This window comes from Sus scrofa, chromosome 1 (assembly GCF_000003025.6).
Source record: "Sus scrofa isolate TJ Tabasco breed Duroc chromosome 1, Sscrofa11.1, whole genome shotgun sequence".
NCBI classification, from domain to species: Eukaryota; Metazoa; Chordata; class Mammalia; order Artiodactyla; family Suidae; genus Sus; species Sus scrofa.
The window spans coordinates 260812300-260840268 of record NC_010443.5 but is presented as its reverse complement, the minus strand read 5'-3'; the positions used below and the strand labels follow the sequence as shown (position 1 = coordinate 260840268).

The following is a 27969-nucleotide window of genomic DNA, read 5'->3' as shown; positions in this document are numbered from 1 at the left end:
TTTAAGGCGAGGCCGGAAATGCAGCCGCGTCCGCTGGGCGCCGCGGGAGTAGGGACGCGCGGAGATGACGCAGGCAGCACCGGAAGCCGCTCCCCTGTGAGGCTGCGGACCCCGAACGGCGGCCGCTGGTCCAGGTCTGATATGAGGCGGGGCTGGGGCGGAGAGGGGGTTGTCTAGCTCCCGCGCCTCTGCTGACCTGCCCCGCCTCGGGCTGTTTGTCTTTCTCTCCCTGCAGGCGCCATGGCTGCGGAGCGGACCCGGCCGCTGCGAGGCTCTGGCGGCCCGAGCGCGCCTAGTCGGTGTGAACCCGGCGCGAGGTCCCGGGCCCCGGGGCGCTCGCTCAGGTCAGTGCCGCGCGGAACACGGCTTCGGGAGCTGGGGACCTGGGAGCGACGAACGGATTGAAGGGATCTGGAGTTGATTTAGAGATGGAAGGATTAAGTCTCAGAGTGATTGCCTCTTGGTGCCTCAGTTTCCTTAGCTGCGAACTGAGTTAACAATGATGTCCCAGGGCTGCCATGAGTTTGAAAGATGATGAAGTGTAGATAGGTGGTTTATGAAGTATAGAGCGCTGTACTAATGCGAGGGGCTGCGCCATAATTATGCGTATGTTTTAGAAACAGGTGTGTATGTGAGGTGCTGTTTTCAATAAAGATAACAAGGTTCGTGTTAAGTAATGATGGTAACCGGCGTTTCTTGTAAGCTTACAGTGTGCGGGGCACTGTGCTGTTTTACGTGTGTTATCCTGTTTATCCTGTGAATACCGTTGTAGGTAATGCTGTTCCTGGTTACATTTTACAAGTGAGGAAACAGGGCTTGACATAGGTGAAGTGATTTTTCCAGGATCACCCAGCAACAAGTGGAATTGCAGAGCCCTTATTTTAGAAATACTATTTCTTTCTTAAAAAGCTTTAAAAAATTCCTTTTAAAACTGAAGGTGAATTTAAATAGATCGGATATTCACACGGTTTTAAATTTAAAAAGGGACCCTCACTCCTATTCCTCAGCCCTCCACTTTCCTCTGGAAGCAGCTGGTATTACCAGCTTCTTGAATATTCAAAAGGTGTTTTATATATATGTAGGTTTATTTTGTTAACGTTTTCAAAGCTTCTGTGCTCTTAAACTGCTGGTTATGCTGGATAAGAAAAGAGAGGGAAGGTGAAGCTTCCTCTTGAAGGACAACACATGTCTTGCTTTCACTCTTGATTAGGGAGGCCTGGTCCGGAGGCAGGAGAGATAGGCAAATGTATTCATCCTGTATTGTCAAAAATGTTATATATTTAGTAAGACCTAGGGATAGAGGTTTTGTTTTGTGTTGAGAGGGTGGGGGCTGGGCAAGATGCTTCGCCTGCTCCTTCCTGTGGGGACCCTGGGAAATTCACTCTACTTCCTGGGCCATAAATATCCACATTTGTTAGTTAAGCATAGCTCTGATACCTTACATGAGGTCGTGGATATCAAATGGAGTAATATCTGTGAGTAGTATTTTAGTCTTTTAAGCCAGTACAAATATGAGAGTTGCCTAGGAGAATATAAGGGGTTAACCATTTCCAGGTCTCCCATCTCCCAGTTCAGGAATCTTTTCATCATACCAGCTGTTTCAGAGCTTTGTGCTTGTTAATATTGAGGGCAGAAGGGCAAGTTTAATGTTTAGTCTGAAGTGTGGGGGGGGGAGACACCATGGAGTGTGGGGAGGTTGGAGAGAAAATGCACCTGGGGGAAATCATAGCCTCAAGTCAATAACTGCCCTTAATTATAAAATTAAACTCCCAGTAAGTTTGAACAATTGAGCTTTCTTTCGTATATTTTAAGCCATTTTAAGAGAAACTTTGTAGTTTATTATAGAGTTGGAAGGGATGTTAGTAAAGCTTTCCTGCCAGGTATTCACAGTAATAACTAACCAAAAGTGCCATTTGAGTGGGACTCTGTACTAAGCATGTCCCTACTCTTGTTTCTGATTCTCATATCCCTCAAGGTGAGCTGGCTTCCATTTTACAGATGATAAAACTGGAGCACAGAAGTTAGTTGAACATGTTCATGAGCGCATAGAAAGTGGCTGAATCAGTGAAAGATTTGACTGAGTCCAAAACAATTTCATTTACCTCGTGTTTTATATCCAGCTGTCTTTGACTGTTCCCAGTAATGGGAAGCTCACCACTCTGGAGGTGGCTCTTCCGTTATTGGAAAGCTCTGATATTTTAAAAGCTCCTCCCTATGTTGAATTGAAATCCCACTTCCTGAGGTTTTCCCCATGGGCCTTGTGTTGTCAGTACATGATATTCCTTGAGGAATATCAGAGACCAGTTTAAACCTGTGACCTTAAGAAAGTTCTCACCAGAGTCAGTTCATTATTTAAAGAAATAAAAACTGATTTTTTAAATAATACATTCTGCCAAGTTAATGGGACCTGCTTTATTTTTTAAAAATGATAATAGAAAAGAGCCTCCCGTAAAGAGTTCTGTAGTTTAACAGACAGTGGCTGTTATTAAAGAAATGGCTGGATTTTTAAAGGTGCTCACTAGAAAACTTGTCCCATAATCTCTGTGGTGTCATGGGCACATTATTTTGGCATGCTGCTTTATGGTGTCTCTTAGTTATTTGGTAATGATGAGAACTTGATATGTTTTTATGGGTATTATGAATTTGCCTTGTGTTTATTTAAATAACACTTCACCTTGCATAAATATAAGCATTTCTACAGTTGGTATTGGCATACTTTTTGTGTGGATGTAGATGTGATAGAGGAACCCCCTGGCCCCTTTTACTGTAAAAAATAATTCCTGGGCAGATGTTTTTGGTTATGTTTTTAATGGGCCAATATTAAGTAGTTGCTGTGACATTTTGTGGCTGTCCACAGAAATTTTTTTTTTTTTGTCTTGCTGCTGTGAATGCTGTTTTTTTTAAAAATAAAACTTTTCCAAAAATATTATAGGTATTAGGTTGGTAGGATTCAGAAAAAGAGGCTTGTTATTTTGTATTACGCTGGTAAAATTGTGATGAACTGATTCTTTTTTGGCAACCAAGTAAAATCCTTAAATTAATAATTCCTACATAGAGTTCATTCATTATTCCAAAAACCAAAACTATTAGACCACAGATGACATGATAGGAAGAGATTCATTTGCTTCTACTGCTTTTTGTTTGATGATCTTTTCACCAGATTTGATATTGGGAAAGGAGTGAAAATTATCACATACCTTAATGTTAACACATTTGGAAGAGGAGACCTGGCTGTTTGTGTAGACCTGATCTAGGTGACATATATCGAAAGGAATTTACCTTCCTCTTCCACATTAATTTGGACCTAAAGTTTTAAAGTTAGTTGTGACTGCTGGGAACCTGTGTGGTCACATTAAAAGGAAAGGTTTTTTGTTTTTGTTTTTGTTTTTTTTACCTTCTTTTAATTAGGGAAATGTTTCAACCTGTGAAAATAGAGGGAGTTTCCATTGTGGCTCAGCAGGTTAAGAGTCTCATTAGTATCCATGAGCATGTGGGTTTGATCCCTGGCCTTGCTCAGTGGGTTAGGGATTCAGCATTTCTTGAGCTGCAGCATAGGTTGCAGGTGTGTCTTGGACCTGGCATTACTATGGCTGTGGTTTAGGCCTCAGCTGCATCTCTGATTCAACTCATAGCTTGGAAACTTCCATAAGCCTTGGGTGCAGCCCTAAAAAGACAAAACAAAACAAAATATGAAAATAGAATAAAAAAACCTTTATGTACCCTCAGCACTAATATCTACCAACATGGCCTATCTTGGAAAAGATGGTTTTTACAGATTTGCTTTATTTTTTGTTCTCTTCCCATTAGTTTAGTCCCCATTGTTAAGAATGTGTTGACACCTTGACATACTGTGTATTGCTGGATACTTGTAAAATTTTTTGTTCCAGTTAGCCCTGGAGCAATTTTTGTTTGTGTTTTGTTCCACTAGCCCTAAAAGGAAAGATAGTATAACCAGATAGGCATAGGGCTCCCAGATTTTATCACCATGTGGCAATTCTGGTGGTAATTGGCTTCAGAGGAGCTTGGCTTGGTTGGAAGAGTACTAATATTGAGAGCACTGACTTTCAGTCTGTTCTGTTACTATTTTAATAGCTCCGTTGGCTATAGGCAAATCACTGACCTTCTCTGATCTGCAGCTTCCTCCTCTGTAAAGTGGAGATGATGGCACCTGTTTTAGGTTGTCTTATAAGCATCAGAATTACTAATTTGTCTAATTTGTGCCTCCAGGACCCTCATGGCTTTCGGGGTCACATGAGGTTAAGAGCTGTCACCAGCTCCTATGAGGCTTATGAAAACAGACTTTGTAAGACCAGATAAGGCCTTTGGTAATTCAGGTTCTAACAGGCAGTGTCATAAAGGAAGTGGAAGAACTAGAATATCTGAGCCATATAACTTAGTGCATTTGCTTATTTTTCTTCCCCAGACCTTTTTGCCTGAGCTTCTATTGCAAAAGCCAGTAGTCAGTTTTGTAATTCTGGTAACAGGTTGGGTTGTCCCTAGTATGGTAACTAATGTCTCAGGTTACTGCTCTGAACACTTGCTTTCTGGTTGTCACATCCTGGTGCTTATTTTTGTTACTTTCCACCCAAATAGAGTGATAGAGTGTATTAAGGAAATGATATTATGATTTTGATGGGGATTGTATCATATAGAATACACTGTTTCATAGTGAATACTTTGTAAATCTTTTACTGTGAAGATGCATGTAGCATGTGCTAGACTTCAAAAGTGCAAGTCACACACCAACATAAGTTTCACTGACTTATGTTTTGGAGGACATGATTTGTTAAAGTATGTTTTCTTAAATGTATTTTCTTTTGTGTGCATGGAAACTTTTCAGATAAATACAGTGTATTAACTGTAAAGTTATAATGTAGTAACTAAGCATAAAGTTGTTGCCAAGTTTTTTATACTAATTTGTTAATACTTCATTTGTTAGCAGTCTTGCTTGAACTGTCTTTTTGAGCAGAACTAATACAATATTTTGATGTGCCACAGGTAAATTTTTCCATAACCTTATGGAGAGAAAGGACTTTGAGACATGGCTTGATAACATTTCTGTTACATTTCTTTCTCTGACGGACTTGCAGAAAAATGAAACTCTGGATCACCTGATTAGTCTGAGTGGGGCAGTCCAGCTCAGGCATCTCTCCAATAACCTGGAGACTCTCCTCAAGCGGGACTTCCTCAAACTCCTTCCCCTGGAGCTCAGTTTTTATTTGTTAAAATGGCTCGATCCTCAGACTTTACTCACATGCTGCCTCGTCTCTAAACAGTGGAATAAGGTCATAAGTGCCTGTACAGAGGTGTGGCAGACTGCCTGTAAAAATTTGGGCTGGCAGATAGATGATTCTGTTCAGGACGCTTTGCACTGGAAGAAGGTTTATTTGAAGGCTATTTTGAGAATGAAGCAACTGGAGGACCATGAAGCCTTTGAGACCTCATCTTTAATTGGACACAGTGCCAGAGTGTATGCACTTTACTACAAAGACGGACTTCTCTGTACAGGTAAGAGAGCCTGGACCCTTTATTTTTTTTTTTAATTTTTGCATTTCATAGGGTGTAATCTTACAAACAGAAAAAAGTACTCATCAGGCTTGGGAATTGTAATTGTTGATTACATGAGCTATCTGTAATAGCATTATTCCCATTTCTGAGTGGTTTGTCCCCCTTTTATCCTCTTTCACTCTGAGAAAACAGTTATTTTTATAAAATTTTATGTGAATAAAACTCCAGATAATCTTCTTTTTTTTTGTCTTTTTGTCTTTTAGGGCTGCACCCATGGCATATGGAGGTTTCCAGGCTAGGGGTCCATTTAGAACCGTAGCTGCTGGCATACACCACAGCAATGCCATATCTGAGCCACAACTGCAACCTATACCGCAGCTTACGGCAACGCCAGATCCTTAACCCACTGATCAAGGCCAGAGAGAGAACCTGCATCCTCATGGACACTTGGGTTCACTAACCGCTGAGCCACGACAGGAACTCCCAGATATTCTTTTAAATGCGATGTGAGTCAGAAAGCTCTAACTACTTTTTACTTCATGATCAAATTGTTTTTTTTTGTTTTGTTTGCTTTTTCTTTTTTTGGCTGCCCCAAGGCACATGGGCCAGGGATCAGGTCTGGACTGCAGTTGTGCTTGCTCCGCAGCTGTGGCAATACCAGATTCCCAACCCACCAGGCCAGGCCAGGGATAGAACCTGTGTCCCAGCACTACAGAGATGCCACCGATCCTGTTGCACCACTGCAGGAACTCCTTTCTTAACGATTGAGATGCTGTATTGCCTTTGAGCTTGGCACTTACTCTATACTGGCAGTTGATTCATTTTCAGAACCACCTCCAAACTTTTTTTTTTTTTTTAATGTCTCATTAAACTTTACATTTGAAATACAATAAAGCCTTAGTGGCAGTTCCCATTGTGGCTCAGTGGGTTAAGAACCCAACTAGTATCCATGAGAGTGTGGATTTAATCCCTGGCCTCGCTCAGTGGGTTCAAGGATCCCATGTTGCCGTGAACCACGGTAAAGGTCGCAGATGTGGCTCGGCTCTGGCATGGCTGTGGCTGATATAGGCCTGCAGCTGCAGCTCCGATTCAGTCCCTGGCCTGGGAACTTTCATATGCCACAGACGTGACCCTAAAATGAAAGAAAAAATTTTAATTAAAAAAAAAGTAAAGCCTTAGTTACTTGGTGCAAAAGTGAATGGGATACATTTGCTAAATTCCTTAATTACTTGAATAGTTAATTTCTACAATAACTGTAGACCCAAACCTGCATTTTAAATTTATTCTCCAGGTGGGTCTATATGCTGTGTTAGTTTTAATATTATTAAATTCACCAAGTTTGCATATTGAAAATTATGCTCTATTTATTGAAAATTACTCAAAGTAGTATCCCTGGACTCTTACTACTGAGGAAAGTATTTCTTATAGAATTAAACATGTGTTTGCGTCATCTTGTTACCTAAGAGCTTGTATTTCCACTGTGGTTGAATTGGGAAATTAATTAAGAATTTGGCAGTGAATTTATCATGAATCAGATTAGCCTTTGAGAAGCAATAAAACAGTATTACCGAAAAGATTGATCATAATGCTAAAAATTAATGTACTGTAGATTGAGGTAGTTTATTCTTCTGCTTATTTCTGAAATGGTAAGAAAGGAACCTGTCGTGTTTTATGTTATTCAACAGATATTTATTTATAAAATGCCTACCGTGTGAAAGACTGTTGAGGGCTTGCGTAGTTGAATTAGATCTGTTCTTTCCTCAAAGAACATACACACTGGGATCAGGAAGTTAACCTGATTAAGTAGAAGTCTCTGTAGGAACTTTGGCTAATCCTAAAACACTGAAGTGGGTAGCTGCTGTTCCACTATAGTAAATTATTGGGATTCGGGCTCAGAGTTATATCAGATCTGACTTTTCAAGAGAAACTAGATTTTTGTGAAATAACCTGATTTTTTTTTAAAGTATTCGTTTTGGGGAGTTCCTGTCATGCACAGCAGAAGTGAATCCGACTAGTATACCTGAAGATTCCAGTTCAATCCCTGGCCTCACTCAGTGGGTTAAGGATCTGACATTGCCATGAGCTGTGGTGTAGGTCACAGATGCGGCTCAGATCCCTGTATTGCTGTGGCTGTGGTGTAGTTCAGCAGCTGCAGTTGGAATTCAGCCTCTAGCCTGGGAACTTCCATATGCCAGGGGTGCGGCCCTACAAAGCAAAATAGTTAAAGTATTCTTTTTTATGTATTATTCAATTTTTTAAATGTTGTGGTTGGGTCATATTTAACCTATTAAGTGGTTGTGTTGTGACCTCTGGCTTATAGTTGAATAAGAAAAACAAGAGTGATGAAGAAGTATGATCAGGAGTTCCTGTCATGGCTCAGCAGTTAACAAACCCAACTAGTATCTATGAGGATGCAGATTCAATCCCTGGCCTCGCTCAGTGGGTTAAGGATCCGGCGTTGTGGTGAGCTGTGGTTGTAGGTCGAAGACTGCTTGGATCCCAAGTTGTAGCTGTGGTGTAGGCCAGCAGCTACAGCTCTGATTCAACCCCTTGCCTGGGAATTTCCATATGCTGTGGGTGCCGCCCTAAAAAGACAAAAATAAATAAAGTCAATGATAGAACACTGTTAGCCAACTATAATGGAAAAATAAAAATCATTTTAAAAAGTATGATCAAATGATATATTTAACTAAACTTATTATGGTGAGCTTTTCACAATATATACAAATATTAAATCATTACATTGTACACCTGGAATTAATGTATTACGTGTCAGTCATACCTCAAAAGAGAGCAGCAACAACAAAAAAATGATGAAGTTGATTGTGTGAGAAATATAAAATTATATAGTTGTTCAGAGGAAGGAATGATTTCGTCCCCTTGGGCAGTAGATGTTGGGTCTTGAAGATTGTATAGATTTTGGAGGGTTGAGATACATAGTTATGGATTTCCAATAGAAAGACCATCATTTGAAAGGCGTGGAAAGGGCCAAACCATGGAGCATGAAGGAAGAAAATAAAATCCATTTTAGCTAAAATTTTAAAATATAAGTAGGGGCTCTAAGAGACTCTTAGAATTTGATCTGAAGAAATAGACTTGGGCTATGTTTTTGTAAGCCTGGAATGCCAGGAACACGTGTTTGAACCGTTTGCTATAAAATGAAAGATATCTGAGTAGACAAAGAACAAGGTTCAGAGCTTTCTGTTTCACATAAACGAGTGTTTCTAATTTCCATCAGACCCAAGTTGTCTTTTTTAGGGCCGCACCTTTGGCTTATGGAAGTTCCCAGGCTAGGGGTTGAATTGGAGCTGCAGCTGTTGGCCTACACCACAGCAGTGTCACATCTGAGCTGCATCTGTGACCTATGCCACAGCTCACAGCAACACGGGATCCTTAACACACTGAATGGTTAAGGATGCCAGGGATTGTACCTGCATCCTCATGGATACTAGTTGAGTTCTTAACCTGCTGAGCCGCAATGGGAACTCCCAGGTCTTTTTTTTTTTTTTTTTTTTTTTTTTAATTATTTTGCAATATTCTGCTATCTCGACATAAAATTCATGTAAATAACTTATCTGTACATACACATTTAAAAAAATCAATATACTAGGGGGTCCCACTGTGGCACAGTGGATTAAGAATCTGACTGCACTGACCTGGATTGCTTCAGAGGTGCTGGTTTGATTCCCGGCCTGGCATAGTGGCTTAAAGGGTCCTGTGTTGGAGCTGCTTGTATTCAGTCCCTGGCCCAAGAACTTTCATATGCCAAGGGTATGGTCATTAAAAAAAAAAAAAAAAAAAAAAAATCAACATAATACCCAAACTCTGATCCAGAGTAGAAATGGGAGGACTGTAATTTAAAATAATACACATTGAACACACAGTGCTCGAACATGGCTGTGCTAGAAGGCATTAAAGCAGTCAGATGTGTACTGTCATTGTGAACACGACAGCTGTGAATGCAGAATGTTTTAATTGTGTCACAGCTACCATCCATGATACAATCTTTTCAAAAGTGAAAAACTCTTAGCAAAGTTCCCAGAAAAGTACATCTTTCCTCAGTTTTTTCTAGTAGTTAACGCTCATAGAAAATTCAGTATACAGTTAAACTGCAAATATGCTTTGTAAAACAGATTTTAGACTCAGTCAGATAAGCTTTTCACCTACAGATAGCTGACAGAAACTTCAAGAATGTGATGCCGAATACAAAACAGTTATTTTTGTGCACTGCAAACATTGCAGGATATCCAGCATTTGTGGCCTCTGCCCAGTAGATGCCAGTAATGTTCCCTCCATTGTGACAATGAAACCACCCTACAAATTTCTAAAATACTTCCCCTAAGAGATGATACTAATTTTATTGATACTCTTTGACATAGATCCAGAGCTTCCAAATTAAAGTGTTAGCCTGTTGCAGTTTAGATGAGCTTAAAGAGATAGAGGTTTTGGATAGTAAGGGTAGAGATTTTTTAAAGGAGCAGTTGAATGGAAGAGCAGTTATTCAAGTAGAATTGACAGGATTTGGCAATGAGTAGGGTATGTGGTGAGGAATAGGGAGATTTCAGAAATGGCTGAAGGTTTTTAGTTGTGTGTACACCTGCAAAGATAGTAGTACTAGTGACAAGAATAGAAAATGCAAGAGTAAATTCAAGAGAGTAGATGGAGTTCAATGAATTCAATAGAAAGTGAAGGAGTAAATTCAAGAGAGTAGATGGAATTCAGTGAATTCATTTGGAAGTGTAAACAGAGATTCCCATAGTATCTGGAAATGCTGGATGAGAGCTCTGGAGAGTGAGTGCTCCAGGCTAGTGAGAATGATTTACGAGTTAGTCACATTATAGCTGTGGCTGTGAATGAAATTTTAGAAGGAGATGGAGAGAGGAAAAAGAATAGCACAGGGTGAATCCTTTGAGAGTGTACTCAGAGAAAGGGGAAAAATAAAGACCAGTGAAGAGGGTTTCAAGAAGGAGAATCAAAGTTGCCTGTTTTAAGAGTCACTGGTAAATGTTTATTCAGTTGGTTAGCAGAGTCAAAATGCTTCAGAGAGGTGGTCTGAGAATTGAGATCTGATTCTGCCAGTTAAATATTTAAACTTAGTTTGATAAGATAGCTTACACTATTTGGGTTACAGCTCACTTTTCTGCTTACCTTTGTTACATCTGTAACTTTTATATCAAAGCTTGTTTTTACCCTGTTTTCTGAATTGAGAGGGCTCTTTTCTCCCCCTTTCAGGTAATGAAAAATGGTCTGCATTTATTTAGTCCCCTTTCACTTTCCTTTTAGGCTGTGTCATCAGTAACCTCTTTGAAAACATGTTGCGTGGGTCAGGACAGCAAATGAGAGTCCATAGGGAAGGTTACCACAAAGCCAAAAAGGAGCAGAGAATAATGGCTCCTACAGGCTCAGCAGTTAACAGTAGACTTCTACCTCTATCAAATGGAACACAACTCAACTTTATTGTTACCTGATTTTTTTTTTTTTTTTTTTAGGATGTAAAATGGAATGGCCATTGTTTTCTTGTGTAAACTAGTTCAAATAATTAGTTTAGTTAATCCCCCCCCTTTAAAATCAAATCGTGATAAAATGTAGATAACATAAGAGTTACATTTTAACCATTTTAAGTCCACAGTTCAGTGCCATTAAGCACATTTACATTGTTGTGCAGCAATGACCACTATCTATCCCCAGAACGTTTTGTATCTTCCCAGACTCAAACTGTAGTCATTAAGCACTGACACCTTATTCCCTCATCCCCGCAGCTCCTGGCAACCATCATTCTCCTTGCTCTCTCTGAACTTCACTACTCTAGGTACCTCCTGGGTGGAATCTTACAGTGTTTATTCTTTTGTGACTTAGTTCACTTAGGGTAAGGTCTCCACGATTCCTCTATGCTGTAGCCTGTGTCAGAATTTCCTTTCTTTTGGGGGCTGAAAAAGAATCTGTTGTATGTGTGTACCACATTTTGTTTATCCTCTCTCCTAGTTTTTAACTAGCTTTCCCGCTTCCAGTCTTGCCCCTCTTGAGACCATTTTCCATGACGCAGCCATAGTGATCTTTCAGAAATGTAGATAGATAAGGTCATAACCATCCTCCAGACCCAGTTCTCCAGCCTGACCTTGCCAGCCATTTCCCAGTCACACTCAACTGTTACCAGTGGCCATGTTTAGGCAATGTATTTTGACAAGTATTGTAAATAATTACTAGACAGTTTTTAGAAATCCATGTAGTTCTTTATGAGTTGACCTCAATGACTGTTGGCATATAGTTATGTAATATATAGAGATACTTAGTAGGTATTTTAGTAGTTCTATTCCAGGGATTGGCAAACTGAACTGCAGGGGCCAGATCTAGCAGAGTAGGGTAATGGCCACAGAGACTGTGTGGCTCAACAGATAATATAGTTAGCTAGTTTTATAGAAAAGTTTGGCTGAGCTCTGGCATATACTGTTTTTTGGTTGTGACAAAGGTGCTGATTAATTCATTCATCCTTTAGATTTCAAGTAGTTAAAAGTTTGGAGTTTAAGCTGTGAAATTCTTTCTTCAACAGTCCTACACCAAAGCCTGGCTTAAAAACAATTAAGAGTGTAGTTGTGGAGCCAGACATGTCATCTCCATAGGCGTGTTTGCAGAACACCTCGATGTCGAGGAACACAATTGTAGACTCAGTGGGGCTTCATGAGATGTTCTTTCCTCTTATCCCTCATTGTATTTGCCGTGGGCTTTTGTACTGCCTACCACTTACTGTACTGAATATTATTTGCTTGTTTAGCCTTTATGTCTTCCTAGGTAGACAGAATACCATAAGAGCAGGAGCCTGCCTGACCCAAGTTCTCTAAGCATAGGTTGAGTGAAGGGATAGATGAATGAAGCAGTGGAAACCCAGTTGAACACTGGCAATAAAATAAACAAAGCACAGATAGAACCTAAAATTTCTTTCCTGCTTTAGCTTCCTAGAAATATAGTCACAAAATGCTAACTGGATCAAAAAGCTGAGAGCACCTTAAAGATTATCTAGACCTGTGCTGTCTAGTTTGATAGCCACTTGCCACATTTGGCTTTTGAGCACCTGTGGTATTAACTAGTTCGGGCTGAGATGTGAACTAGAAAGTACTCACTGGATTTTGAAGACTTAAAATGTAAACTATTTCATTAATTTTTTATATTGATTGTATGTTAGATGATAATATTTTTGGCATATTAAGTTAAAATTATTAAATCATTTTCCCTTTTTTTTGTACTTTTAAAAGTAGATAACAAAAATTTTAATTGCGCCTGTGGGCTGCCTTATATTCTAGTGGATAGTATTGTTCTAGGCCATTGGTTCTTGGTGCTTTGCTGATGTATTAGAATCACCTGGCAAGCTTTTACACTTACTGGCTCCTACCTCAGGTGTTGTAAGTTAGAATCTTGGATGATAGAGCCCTGCGCCTGTGTTTTGATGAAGCTCCCAGGTGATTCTGATGCTTCAGATACTCATTGAGAACCCTTAGCAGGTCCTACCTTTCATTTTATAGAGAGGAAACTGAGTCCCTAAATAGTGAAATGACAACAAATATCGTCTTCATTTCAGTATGCTCTCATAGGGTTTGTTTGCCTGAGTTGAAATTAGTGCTCTGCCTCTTCAGAAGTGATAGATATTTTTCCATTGTCTGACTCAGTGGCTCTTGATCAGCCCTTAATGTGGAAATATGGCTGGCTTTATTTAGTCATTTAAGCTTTTCGAAAACTGATCAGTTGGTACTTTTCTGGAATGTCGTATCCTTTTTAGAGAGTCTACATTTATTGTATCTTCAAAATGGCCTTTCTTGTCAATTTTCTTTTTCTTTTTAAAGTTTTACTGAAGTGTGGTTGATTGCAATGTGTGATAAATTCTTTGCCAGTTCTTTTCTTTTATAAAAGTGAATTGTGAGCCACGAGTTAATCATTAGGATTTTAAAGGTGATTAAGGCAGAAAATCCTGAATTGTCACCATAATCAGTATAATATTTTCATCAGAGGCAGAAATAAAACCTACTTTTTTCTCTACAGAATCTTAAGAGGTTTTACAGGCTCTTTACTGAGTTGTTGTGAATGTCTGGGATAATTTGTGTCCAGTTTTCTTTGAAGTTCCTTCACATGTTTCAAGATGAATCAAAAAATTAGTAGTTAGCGTTTGCAGGAAGTTAACAGTGATTGGAGGCTTATCTTTGACTTGCCTAGACTAGAATGTGTTCCAGCAGACAGCTTTACTATTCAACACTCTTTATTTGTTCAGAGTTGTTGGGTAGTGGACAGGCCTGCAAGTGTACACATGAAGTCGTAGGCAATACCCATAACTTTCCTCGTAAATCAGAGAGCTCATAATAGCCAAAGATTTGGGAAAGTTAGGGTTGGGGATGCTTTAGTCTAACAGTCCTCTGTAGCCTGGAAAGTTAAGGGAAAAGAACTAAACCAGAAGCTTTGGGTTCAGTCTCTGGCTGTTAATACATTTTGGTGACCAGGCAGGTTGTGGTACTCTCTCCATGCTTTGATTTTTCTTAGCTCCAATGTGGGGTGCTAGGGAGAGCTGTTAAGGTTCTTCTTTAAGAGTGCCATGGTTTACCAATTGCTTCTCCTTATTTAGTATTTGTTCTCTTATTAACTCCTGTTTTTCTCTTGAAGGGTCAGATGACTTGTCTGCAAAACTATGGGATGTGAGCACAGGGCAGTGTGTTTATGGCATCCAGACCCACACTTGTGCAGCGGTGAAGTTTGATGAGCAGAAGCTTGTGACAGGCTCCTTTGACAACACTGTGGCCTGCTGGAATGGAGTTCCGGAGCCAGGACCCAGCACTTCCGGGGGCACACGGGGGCGGGTGGGTTGCATTTCTTCAAGGGTTTGACAGTTGCCTTAACCTCATTCCTTAAAGCCAGGAGCCAAGAATGTGATCTTTTTTTGTTTTTATTTTTTAATTTAACCTGTCTTTCCCCCAGCTTCTTTCTCAGTCACTACAATTAATCCATTTATTCAAGTTGTTATTATTTGGAATTCTATCTAACCTTTGCTTTTTCTTGGCCTATTTTTAGACCTTTCTATATACCCTTATACTGGGTAGGGCGGTTCTCTCTTCCCCTTTCTCATTTATATCCTGTGAACAGTTGATCAGTTTTATTTATTTTATCAAATTCCATACCTCTAAATTGAGTAAGTGCTACACTTGTAAGTTCAGTTCATTTTATTTGTGGAATTAGGACTGGAATCCTTTGGAGTGACTACACAATTACATCAAATTGGAGTTTGGTGACGATTAAAACAAGCTATTGTCCAAAAATAAGATGAAAAAAAAAAGATACCTGCATATTTCCTAATAATTTACAGCAGCCTGGTTTACACAGACTGGTCATTTTGAGTATAGCCTTCAAACCTGAGCTTCTCCCTCATTCTCTGCATTGTATTTTGGAGCCTTGTGCAGAAATCACATTGATCTAGTTCCCAGTCCCTTGTGCAGCAACTGCCTTCTTCTTTTCCTCCATTTACCCGCTGCATTAACTCCTGCAAATCACAGTCTATGTGCGTGAGCATCACATTTATGAGCAGCCTTCCTGGACTCCCTAAACAGGTTGAGTCCCTCTGCTCTATGTTCCCAATAACTGTATAACACTCATCATACAAGTAAGTGTGATAACTGGCTTCCCCACCAGCTGTAAGCTCCAGAAGGGACACGAATCCTGCCTATCATATTCACCCTTAGGTCCTGAATTCCTGTACCATAACTGGAGTTCAGTAGTTCTTTAAAGTAAACCTAGTTGTTTTATTGCAAAAAAACATTCTGTTTGTCATCCTACACATTTTTCTTCAGTTTGCTCTGCTACCTCTTGTTTGTTACAGAAATTAACATTTGGAGGTATATGATTTTCATGGAACTTATATATTAAGCTGAGTGTAACATTCCAGTGTCAAGGGGTGTACACTGACTTCCAGGTGATTATGTACCTGGTCCACTTTGAGAGCCCTGTTCACAAAAATGTCCTCCTTGCTGTTCCTTAGACATTGTTGTGGCTTTTCCTAACTCCGTGCCTTGCTGTTCCTCTACCTGCAATATTCTCTTTTTTTCTTGATAATTCTACTCATCCTTCAGGGCCCATCTCCAATATCGCCTCTTCCCTGAAGTCCTCCCTGATACCCCTGGGCAGAGTTAGTCATTCTCCTTGGTGTTTCCCTAGCAAGAGGTAAACATTTATTTATTTTTGGACTTCTCCTCCACCCTCACTTAAACTGAGTTCCCTAAAGAAACAACTACTGTCTTCATCTCTGGGTCCCTAGTGTTCCTTTAAAGCTTGACAGACATTTAAAAACAAGTATTTGAGTACTTGCTGTACTCAGGCATTGTTTTAGGTACTGGAGATACAACTGCAAAGAAATTCATGAGAGTTCCCTGGTGGCCTGGTGGTCAAGGATCTGGTGTCGTCACTGTTGTGGCTTGGTTCGATCCCTGGCCTGGAACTTCTGTATGCCCTAGATGTGGCCAAAAAGGAGGCGGGGGGTGGATTCAGACAGTTTGAAAGAATGGCTCAGTCTGACCTTAGAAGTTTTTGTTTTGTTTTTCTCATTACATTGGCTTTTCTTGAGTATGGGTATTGTTTTGCAGCTTATATTCTTCACATTTTATCATCCTGCAATAAATAGTGCAAATCTGAGTAGGTCCACCTATGTTGTCCCTGCATAAGCTAGATAAGTTACGAGTAGTATCAGGCAGAGAGTCATGAGAAGAAATACCATTATCTCCTACACTGGTTTTACCTCTCACTCTGAAGCTAGCACAAGTATTAGAGCTTGTATTATTCAGGGACCTTTCATCCTTAGAGTAATAAGCTGTATTAATAACAAGAATTTTGAAATGGATTTATTTTTTAGCATAAAATTGCTGGTTGAGTAAGTGCTTTTTTTTTTTTTTTTTTTTTTTTTTCCTTTTAGGCTGCATCCGTGGCATATGGAAGTTCCCAGGCTAGGGGTCTAATTGGAGCTGTAGCCTCTGGCCTACACCACAGTCACAGCAACGCAGGAACCATGCTTTGTCTGCAACCTATGCCAAGCTTACTGCAGTGCCGGATCATTAATGCACTGAACAAGGCCAGGATCAAACCAATCCTCATGGATGCTATTGGATTTGTTACTGCTGAGTCATGATGGGAACTCCATAAGCACCATTCTTGACAGAAGTTCTGGCTGAGAAATAGCATTTGGGCAGCTAGGGAGAATAAATGTTATTGAACTCTATTATAAAAGACCCATAGCAATGGCATGTTTTAACTTTGTGTGTGTTGTATATACTAGTGTTTAGCGTCACTACAACGATGAACTGGAACATCTTGGTGATGGCTCTGCAGACTTCACTGTGAAGTATGGGCTTTATCTGCTGGGACGTGCCTGAACACGCTGACCGGGCACACAGAGTGGGTCACCAAGGTAGGAAAACTTATAAAGAAGTTTAAGGGGGGGGGGAGGAGTTCTGCTCTTGCACAGTGGGCAAATGATCTGGCTTGTCTCTGTGAGGTGCTGGTTCAATCCCTGGCCCAGCACTGTGGATTAAGGATCCAGCTGTGGCTAGGTCACAGACCCGGCCAGATTTGATCCCTGGCATGGGAATTCTATATGTACAGAAGCATCTGAAAAAGAAAAAAAAAAAGAAAGAAATCTTGCTGTCATTCTTGCTGGAGGTGGGATGGAGGTGTGGGTGGATGCCTCATATGTTAGTGGGTGTAAGATGGAATAGATGCAACCACAAAGCATGGTGGTGTCCAACAGTGGCCAGCATGAAAAAGACACCAGTATGATAGTTTAATGAGTGAATGACTTATGGACCTGGAAGGATACCCACAATATATTAGGTGGGTAGAGGGAGCAAATAAAACAGGTTACATACAGAAGACTATGTCAAGTATGGTAACAGTTTCTGAATGTATTTTTGCGCCAAACTGTTGACGGTGATATTTCTTGTGAATTGTGAGAATTTTTTCCCTTTAGGATAGACACATTTCTTTTTAAATCAGAAAAGCAATTTTCCATTTTGAAAAGAAGATGCTTGCACGTGGAACAAAGGAAAATGTAATAGTCAGTCTCTTTAAAAGACATTGTGCTGTTTTCTAGCCACTTGTATCAACATAAAATTGGAAGTCCTAGCCAAGCAGAAAAAGAAAGGCATTCAATTAGGAAGAGGTCAAACTGTCACCATTTGCAGATGACTTGATGTTATATATAGAAACCTTGACTCCATCAAAAACTGTTAAACTACTAAATGAATTCAGTAAAGTTGCAGAAAAAATAACAAATTAATACAAAAAAAAGTTGCATAAATAATACTAGGACATAACAAAGATTAATATCAGAAAAAAGTGAAGAAGACACAAATAAATGGAAAGCTATTCTGTGCTCACGGAAGAATCAGTATTGTTAAAATGTCCATACTGCCCAAAGCAATCAATAGATTTAATGCAATCCCTATCAAAATGCCAATGACGTTTTCCAGGGAATTAAACAATCCTAAATTATATAGAAGCACAAAAAAACAAAACAAAACAAAAACAAACCCTCAAAAAGCCAAAGCAATCTTGAGAAAGAATAGACATGGAGGCATCATGTTTTCAAACTATGACAAAGCTATAGTAATGAACACAGATCAGGCATAGATCCATGGAACAGAATAGAGAACCCAGAAATAAACCCGTATGTATATGGTCAAATCACTGATGACAAAGGAGTCAAGGATATACTATGGGGAAAGGTCAGTCTCTTCATAAATGGTTTTGGGAAACTGAACAGCCACATACAAAAGAATGAAACTAACCACTGTCATATACAAGATAACTCAAATGGATTAAAGACTTGAACTTAACACCTGAAATCATAAAATCCTGGAAGAAAACATGTAGGCAGTAAGCTCCTTGACATAGGTTTTGGCAATGATTTAGTGAATCTGACACCAAAAGCAAATGTAACAAAAGCAAAAATAAGTAAGTGGTTCTACATCATACTAAAAAAAATTCTGCACATCAGAAGAGCCATCAACAAAATGAAGAGGCAGCCTACAAAGTAGGAAAAATATTTGCAAGTCATGTATCAGATAAGGGATTAATCTCCAAAATAGATAAATAACTCCTACAACTCAATAACAAGCAACCTGATTAAAAAATGGACAGATCTGAATAGACATTTTTTCTGTAGAAGATACAGATGGCTAACAAGTAAATGAAAATGTTCAGCATCATTAGTCATCAAGGAAATGCAAATCAAATGCATCACCTCACACCAGTTAGAATGGCTGCTATCAAAAAAAAAAAAAAGGAGATAACAAGTGTTGGTGAGGTTGTGGAGAAAGGAAACTCTTGTGCACTTTGGAGAATGTAAATTGATGGAGCCACTGTGAAAACAGTTTGGAAATTCCTCAAAAATGGAAAATAGAACCACCACATGATCCAGCAATTCCACTTCGGATTTTATTTGAAGAAATGAAAACACTAACTCCAAGAGATGCATGCACCTTCTTGTTCATTGCAGCATTGTTTACATTAGCTAAGATATGGAACAAGTGTTCATCAATGGGTGGATAGTGGATGTGTGTGTGTGTGTTCAATATATATTTATATATACACATATATATATGTATATATAATTTAGCCATAAAAAGAATGAAATCTTGCTATTCATGACAACACAGATGAAACTCAAGGGTATTATGCTAAGTGAAATAAGTCAAGAAAGCCAAATACCACATAATTTCTCTTACATGTGGAATCTAAAGGGGAACAAAAAGCCAAGCTAGGCTGGAGGATGGGTGGGTACTTGTGTGCATTGTAAACACTGGGAATATAGCCAATATTTTCTAATAACTGTAAATGGAAAGTAACCTTTAAAAATTGTATTTTTTTTTTTTAAAGCCAAGCTTATAGAGAATAGATTGGTGGTTGCTAGAGGCATGGCATGGGGTGTGGGGAATGAAATGGATGAACAGGAAACTGAGAAACAAAGAGGTTAGATGGTCCTGCCAGGGTTGCAAGTCAGCACGTGGCGAATTCTGGTCCTGAGTCTAGTGCTTTCCTTTACAGTGCTCGTGCTTAAGAAACAGTTCATTGTATCTACTTGCGTGTGGACTTTTTTCTTTGCCAGTCCTCATACTTTTTTATAAAGTCATATTTTATTTTTATTTATTTATTTATTTTTGGGGTCATTTTAGGGCTGCTCCCTCGGCTTTGAAGTTCTCAGGCTGGGGTCTAATCTGAGCAGTGGCTGCCGGCCTGTGCCACAGCCACAGCAATGGTCAGATCCTTTAACTGACTAAGCAAGGCCAGGGATCTAATCTGCATCCGCATGGATACTATTCGGGATCTTAACCCACTGAGTCACGATGGGAATTCCCATATTTATAATTTTAAATGAGTCTAATGTTGGCTTCCAGCGAAGCTGAGTAAATGCTGCAACGTTAGACACTTAGAATCTGATGATTTAGATAATCTGGTTATAGTAAACTCTTAGTAAAAGTTAGATGATTTATAGTTAACATAAAGTTATAGGTTAGCTAGTCTCACGTACCATATCGTTTTGAGCTCTTTCATATTTTTATTAGAAGGGATATAGGAACGGCACTGAAAGGATCTTTCTATAACATGGATACTTATTATTTCTAGGTGGTTTGCAGAAGTGCAAAGTCAGTCTCTTGCACAGCCCTGGAGACTATATCCTTTTAAGTGCAGACAAATATGAGATCAAGGTAAGGTTTTTTTCCTTCACTAATTTGCCTCATGAAGTGTGGCACAAGGGCTATTTCAAGGGAGGCGGGAATATCTTAGTTTAAGCCATCTTAAATCCATTGAAAAAGTATTATTATCTCTATGTTTCAGCAGTTTCTACTGATTTGTAAATAAAGGGGAAAAATCACAGAAATTTATCTTCAACACGTTCTTACTGTTTTTTAAGACGCATCTCTGTCTCCCTCAATTTGTCGATCTAAAGTATGAAAACAAACATTTATTTGTATAATAAAGCAATTCGTAAAAAGTTTATAGAGCACTCTTACATATTTTTATTGCATCTTTTAAATTGTTGCATGTGGTAGGCATTTAACTATCTACATTGCAAGAACCTCAGTTCAGAGAAGTTAAGTATTTTTACTCAAGGTTACACAAACCTGCAGAATAGAATTTGACCCATGCCTCAGCTGTAAACTGTGTCTTGCAGTTTCCTTCATTAGTATTGACTTCAGCACAAAAGCACATTGTTAGGAGAGCTTTCTATGGTGGATGTGATCTGTCATTTTTCCAATTTTTTTTTATCTGTAGATTTGGCAATTGGGAGAGAAATTTAACTGTAGTGCTTAAGACGTTGTCTGTCTCTGAGGATGAGTATCTGCTGCAGCCGAACTTCTTTTGATGGCAATACTGTTGTAGTTCAGCGTGGTCTCTACCAGTGGGACTTTGCAGTATGATATTTCAGGTATGTTTCTTGGTCTTTACCTTTAACGTCTGTTGAATTCGTAATAGGAGAGATAATTTTGGATGAACCTTAGTAACTTGGGAAATGTTTATTCATCCTTATAACAGAGTTTGATGCTGAAATTCATAATGTTTTAAGGCGTATTAAATTAGAAGAGTTACATGTTGAATCTAGAGGTTAGGTTCTAATCCTTTTTACTCTGATTACTTCCTTTCAGATTTCTGAATTCCCTCAGTTTTTCTAGGAAAAAGTTTGATGAAAGTTTTCGGTCTTCTGTTCTAATGTTTTAAGTTCTACTTCCTTGTCAGTTGAATTTTCATTGGGATAGGTGGCTTCTGTTGCCAAGTTGAAGGCAAGGTACTTAGAGAAAGTTTTAAAGCTGGCAAGTTTTCTCCAAAGAATAATGAGAGGTCGTGGCAATATTTGGTAGTTCACTGCATACCATAACTCTTGGAGACTGGCGTATCCATTGCTAGTGGGGCTGTGGAGCTGCCACATGGTGATTAAGAGAACTTACTTTTGGAATTCCCGTGGTGGCTCAGCAATATCAAACCCACTAGTATCCATGAGGACACGGGTTCGATCCTGGCCTCGTTCAGTGATTTAAGGTTTCTGGCATTGCTGTGAGCAATGGTGTAAGTCACAGACACGGCTCAGGTTGGTATTGCTCTGGGTGGTGTAGGCCAGCAGCTACTGCTCCCGATTGGACCCTAGCAGGGAACGTCCATATGCCACCGGGTTGCAGCCCTAAAAGATAAAAAGAGGAGAATTACTTTGGTGATAATAAACTTGGTTTAGACCTAGTTCCATTTCTTATGAGCTGTGTCATTTTATGAAAGTTTCTTAACCTCTCTGTGCTTCAGTTTCTCACCGTAAAGATTAAATGAAATGCCTGTAATGAGGACCTAGCACAGGACGTGATAAGTCTTTATTACTAACGATGTCCGAGAGCTCCTATTTTTTTTTTACTCTTTTCATGTATTGTGCACAGCTTTTTTGAGGAGACCTAACTAGCTCACAGAATTATCTTCCAGGCATGATTCGGAGCTGACTGGCAGAAATTGATTTTTGTTTTGTTTTTCGCATGTGTTTGAGGTGAACTTGTATGGAATCTGATCCTACTAGCCACAAGACTTTGGTAGCCTGTCCCTCTGGTCATAAGTACAACCCCATTATGTCTTCCTGGAATCAGACCTACACTTCTCTTTCTCTCTTGTCTCTTTTTTTTAAGAGCCGCACCCAGGCATATGGAAGTTCCCAGGCTAGGGGTCAAATTGGAGCTGCAGCTGCCAGCCTACACCACAGCCACAGCAATGCCAGATCCAAGCCACATCCGCAACCTATGCACAGCTTACGACAATAGCAGAACTTTACCCACTGAGCAGGGCCAGGGATCGAACCTGGGTCATCAGGGTTTGGGTTTGTTACCACTGAGCAATAACTGGAACTCCCAGACTTACACTTCTAAATAGTTAGCTTTCCAAGATGTTAGAATAATTTCTAGAAATGATTGATAACTATACTTTGTTTAAAAAAAAAAAAAAAAAGACTGGAACAAATCCTAGAAAACATTAGTCCTTTTATGGATGGACAAACTGAAGCTGAGAGAGGATAAGGGCCTTCCAGTATCCCACAGCTCATCCTCATCCAGTATCCCTTCATCCATCCATCCATGACTGGATCATCCAGCAGGCATGTGCTTAAGGTACCAGCAAGCCAGAGAAAAGGAACTTTTGAAAGTGTTTGATTCTTTGCAAAGAAATTCAAGGATGGTTGGGAGTTCCCGTTGTGGCGCAGTGGTTAACGAATCCAACTAGGAACCATGAGGTTGCGGGTTCGGTCCCTGCCCTTGCTCAGTGGGTTAATGATCCGGTGTTGCCGTGAGCTGTGGTGTAGGCCGGTGGCTACAGCTCCGATTCGACCCTAGCCTGGGAACCTCCATATGCCGCGGAGCGGCCCAAAGAAATAGCAAAAAGACAAAAAAAAAAAAAAAGGTTGGCACAGGTTCTATATCCACAGATCAACCAGCTGAGGATTGAAAATACAACTATTTTCATGTCATTTAAATTGTGCTTACAACTATTTATTTAGTGTTTACATTGTTTTTGCTATGAGTAGTCTAGAGATGATTTGAAGTATATGGGAGGATGTGCCTAGGTTATATGCAGACTGTACCATTTCATATAAAGTACTTGAGCATCCATGCATTTTAGTATCTGAGGGTGTCCTGGAACCAGTTTCCCACAGATATGACTATAGTCATCATGGGAAAATCAGATCTTTAACGTTAGTGTTGTTTTTGTTTTTAATTAAAATTTGGAAGAGGGGGTGCAAAGGTAAGGTGGAATAGAGGTATCATAATCTTTTTTTTTTTTTTTTTGATCTTTTTGTCTTTTAGGGCCACAGCCAAGGCATATGGAGGTTCCCAGGCTAGAGGTCCAATTGGAACTGTAGCCGCTGGCCTATGCCGGAGCCATAGCAACACTGGATCCGAGCTGCGTCTGCGACCTACACCACAACTCATGGCAACGCTGGATCCTTAACCCACTGAGTGAGGCCAGGAATCGAACCTGCATCCTCATGGATGCTAGTCAAGTTTGCTAACTGCTGAGCCACGGGAACTCCTCATAATCTTTTTAATGCATAGAATCTCTTTAATTTGATCCCGCATCTCTCTTTCTCAGGTCTACTTCTTACTCAGAATGGCATACAGAGTCCATAGTCCCAGATGAAATTTCTGTTAGTTTTTGGTGTTTGGATATATTAGATGTAAACAAAAAACCTGCAAGATTATTTGCTGCTAGCAAATGCTAGGTTCAGATTTTTCCTTGAGAAGGAAAGGGCTATTTTATCACTTGCTTTTCCCCCTCAAACAGCAATAAACCAACCTCATTTTGAAGTCTCAGTACAAATCCTATGGCCTCAGTTGCCAGGACCCGGTGGTGTTACTTAAGCTTTGATGCTAGTGGAAAAGAAGCAAAGCACAGACAGCAGAATGTTGCTCCATAAAGCTGTGATGCAATCTCTTGAGCTAGGCTATCTCAGTACAACAGGCAGGGTTTGTAGGTTCAAGGGCCCAGACTGCACAGCAGGGATGTCTGTTTACAGTAAAAGTAATCAAAGTAGAGGGTGCTTGACTCTTGACAGGTCAAGATCTGAGTTCTGTCCTGTAACACATCTGTGCTCAAGTCTTTGGAGTCAGCTCATCTTCCTCAGGCTTAAAGTCCTTTCCCCTGGCCACTCAGCTTTCTTAGTTTCTTGTTATTTTCTGCTTGCCTTGAGGATGTGGGACTTACTAGATTTTCTTGCCATTTTCCCCAGCTCCTTTGTGTCTCTCTTATAGGAATCTGTATTTGCCTGTGCTCACTGTGCTGTTCATTAGCAGATACTTACCTAACCAGTGTGTTAGGCATTGTGATGTACTCTGGGAACCAGCAGAGTTACTTAACAAGCTTGTGGAGATTACTAACTGATGGGAGGGAATGCTGACAGCTGACTACATGCAGATGTTTTTGTGGTTGGTGTAGGCAACATCATACAGGGTCCTCTGAGGCCCTACCTAGTTTGAGGAGCAAGGAAAAGCTGCTTTGAGGAGGAGATTTGGGCTGACCCCTAAAGGATGTGTGGATGCATTTCACTAGTGGGGGCAGGTTTGCAGTGAGAAGCATCGTAGGACTGAGAGGGCCATCTGTTGAAAGGCCCTGAGACTGCAGGAGCCCAGTGCATTTGAAAGACTGAAAGAAGGCAGATGGCAGATAGGAGTAGAGCAGTAGAGAGCCATGGAAAGACTTAAACATTTAAATGAGGTGGTGATAGGATTAGATTTTAGTGTGAGGTTAACTGATTGAAAGGGGCAAAGAGCAGATTTGGGGAGACCAATTGAAAACTGTTGGCAATGCAGGCAGAAGGCGGTATCTTGGATCAGAGTTGTGGCAGTTCAGGTAGTAGTGAATAAATGAAGGAAAATTTAGGAGATAAAATCAGTAGATCATGATGAGTGGGTTTATGATTTGAGAGTTGGGTGATTGCCATGTTTCCTAGCTTGTGCAGCTGGGTGAATGAGCAAGCAGGGAAAAAAGAGAAACAGGTTTGGCTAAGAAGTTTGGTTTTGGATCAGTTGAGTATGAGGAACAGGTCTTCATCTTCACTGCTAAGTCCCCTCCCTTCCCGATACCAAACTGAAATCTGCTTCTGTGTAACTTTCCCTTTGGCCTTCCTTCTCTCTGCTGGAGCCCCTGATGCCTGGCTTCTCCCATGTCCTTCAAAGCTGTCTAAAGGTGACATCATGTCTAGCTTCCCTGCCAGTTCTTTCTTGCTCCATCTCAGGATAATATTTTGAAGCTCTTACATTGTCCTGGTTACCAGCCCTGTCCCTTCTGGTTGGCCTCTTGAACATGCACTAGTCGGCAGTGTCCTTGTTAAGATGTAGGCTGAAGTGACCTCTCTCACATGGGCTCAAACTTACTATCACGGAGCAGAATTTGTACATCCCCTGTCTTGTAGCTCTTTTCCTAGCACCTCTAAGGAGGACATCAACTTTTCACCTTACTAAACAGTCCATAACAGAGACTGAGGGGTTTTTGTCATTCTGTTTAGCAAGGTCTTTTCCACTTTGTGCCTTTGTCATTAGTGCTTTAGTAACTGCCAGCCTGAGCGGCTTAAAGCTGTCCTCCCAACTCTCCCAGTTTTCTCTGACTTACTATGAATTGGTTATTAGTGAGTGTTTCTGAATTATTTGGGGAACATTATATTTTCAGCCTCCACTGTTTTTAGAGCGGAACCTATGTGCTTTCTACCTGCCCAATATTGTAGCCCTTGAGTTACCTGGTTTTCAGTCTTTGTTCTGGGCTTGGGGAGGTTCCCCTGGGCCCGTACAGGGCCCTCCGCATCTGTGGGTTCTGTATCCATGGATGCAGAGGGCCTCCTGTACTACGCCATTTTATGTAAGGGCCTTGAGCATCCTCAGATTTTGGTACCTAAGGGGATCTATCTAGAAACCAATCCCCCTCAATACCAAGGGGTGACTATATATATATAGGATTCGATGAGTTAAGTCTTTTTACCTAATGGTAAGGTTGAGTATTACACTCTTGTTCTAACTGGTAACTAACTAGTAAATCCTTTGCTGAGGTTTTACCTTGGCTGGACTTCAGTTTGCACATCTTAGAAATGACAGTGTTAAATGAGATAATCATGGATTTCCTGTCGTGGCGCAGCAGGAACGAATTCGACTAGGAACCATGAGGTTGCGGGTTTGATCCCTGGCCTCGCTCATTCGGTTAAGGATCCAGCATTGCCGTGAGCTGTGGTGTAGGTCACAGACTCAGCTCAGATCCTGAGTTGCTGTGGCTGTGGTGTAGGCTGGCAGCTACAGCTCCTATTAGAGCCCTAGCCTGGGAACCTCCGTATGCCGTGGGTGCAGCCCTAAAAAGACAAAAAAAAAAAAAAAAGGTATTCTGTTAGATCTTTTACAGCTTAGATGGGAATTTTGTGCTTTTATAAATGTTCATTCCTTACATGCACATGTTATCATATCATTATGAAGGGTTCTTCTCCCCCCTGCCCTTTCTTCCCCCTGCTCCTGCAGCATGTGGAAGTTGCCAGGCTAGGGATTGAACCTGTGTCACAGCAACAGCACAAGCCGCTGCAGTGACAATGCCAGATCCCTGCTACACCATAAGGGAACTCCTCTGCTGCCTTTTTTCTAAATTAGGGTGAGCTTTTTATCTTCACATTTTCCCTTGTATAAAAAGAAATTCATTTAATTCAAAATTTGCTTGAATTTTGTATTGGTTTTAAATGTTTCCAGAAAAGATTAAAGTAGCATAAACAGAAGCACAGTTGCTTTCTGGTTCATGTTTCTTAACTCTCATCCTTGTAGGGTCATCAAGACTCCTGAGATAGCAAACTTGGCCTTGCTTGGCTTTGGAGATATCTTTGCCCTGCTGTTTGACAACCGCTACCTGTATATCATGGACTTGCGGACAGAGAGCCTGATTAGCCGCTGGCCTCTGCCAGAGTATAGGAAATCCAAGAGAGGCTCCAGTTTCCTGGCGGGCGAAGCGTCCTGGCTCAATGGACTGGATGGGCACAATGACACGGGCTTGGTCTTTGCCACCAGCATGCCTGACCACAGTATTCACCTGGTGTTGGGGAAGGAGCACAGCTGAGGCCACGAGCCGCACCGCTGACTGACTTTGGGCCCAGGGCTGCGGGTTTTGAGTGCAACCTCTGTGGCAGCCGACTGCATGAACCAAAGTTCTCACCTAATGGTATCATCACGCAGTGCACAATCATTTATCTCTGTTTGCCAGGGGGCCAGGGCTCGGGTTGGGGAGGGCTTGTTTTATGGACATATACTGCAGCATGCTGATGGGGTGCACCATTGACTTCATTTGTACTTAGTTATGTTGGTCAGGATAAGAGGGTGCATTTGGGGCTCATCTTTCTTGAATATTGGTTTTAAGTATAGAAATTCAAATCGCTCATTAATCTGCTAATTGGTTGCCTATAAAAACATATTCAGTCTCTTATTAAAGCTTTCTACCATTGCCTTTTTCTCTTTTGAAGTTGAAGCAAAGGTGCTATGTTGTTAACAGCAACTTTCTCACATGGAGCTTAGCTTTTATAACAGCCTGTGTTACAAAGACCACCAAGTCCTGTAACACTTGTAAATTCTCCACCAAATACCAGTTCTAAAGGAAATTTGTCTTCTAGTGCAAATCTAATTCTGTAAATTGATGGTTTGTAACACATTCTAAACCCTAGTTCTTGACAGGGTCAAAGTTGATCATGTCTGAGACAGGAGGAAGTTCTGTAGTTTTTGTTTGGATGTGGAGCAGCTGGTCCTTGGTCCCCTGCAGCCTAGGTGACTGCATAGAGGTGACATGGTGCAGCAGGAGGGGCTCTGAGCTGGAAGATGAAGGAACCCTGCACCCTAGGCATATACTTTTGAGCCCCATTTTCCCCATCTGTATAGGTAGCTGTTAGGCTAAGTGATTTCTAAGGTTCTGGTC

General features: G+C 40.5%; 1 protein-coding gene across 1 annotated transcript; it reads left to right on the top strand.

Moving 5' to 3' along the window:
* FBXW2 (F-box and WD repeat domain containing 2) lies at positions 42–27505 on the top strand. The gene is given in 14 exon segments (XM_021068123.1): positions 42–134; positions 236–344; positions 4999–5508; positions 14149–14289; positions 14292–14342; positions 16802–16810; positions 16813–16866; positions 16869–16935; positions 20150–20231; positions 20800–20831; positions 20833–20859; positions 20861–20939; positions 23072–23088; positions 26835–27505. Coding segments are annotated over 12 exon segments (1338 nt in total). The 5' UTR covers positions 42–134; positions 236–344; positions 4999–5018; the 3' UTR covers positions 27124–27505.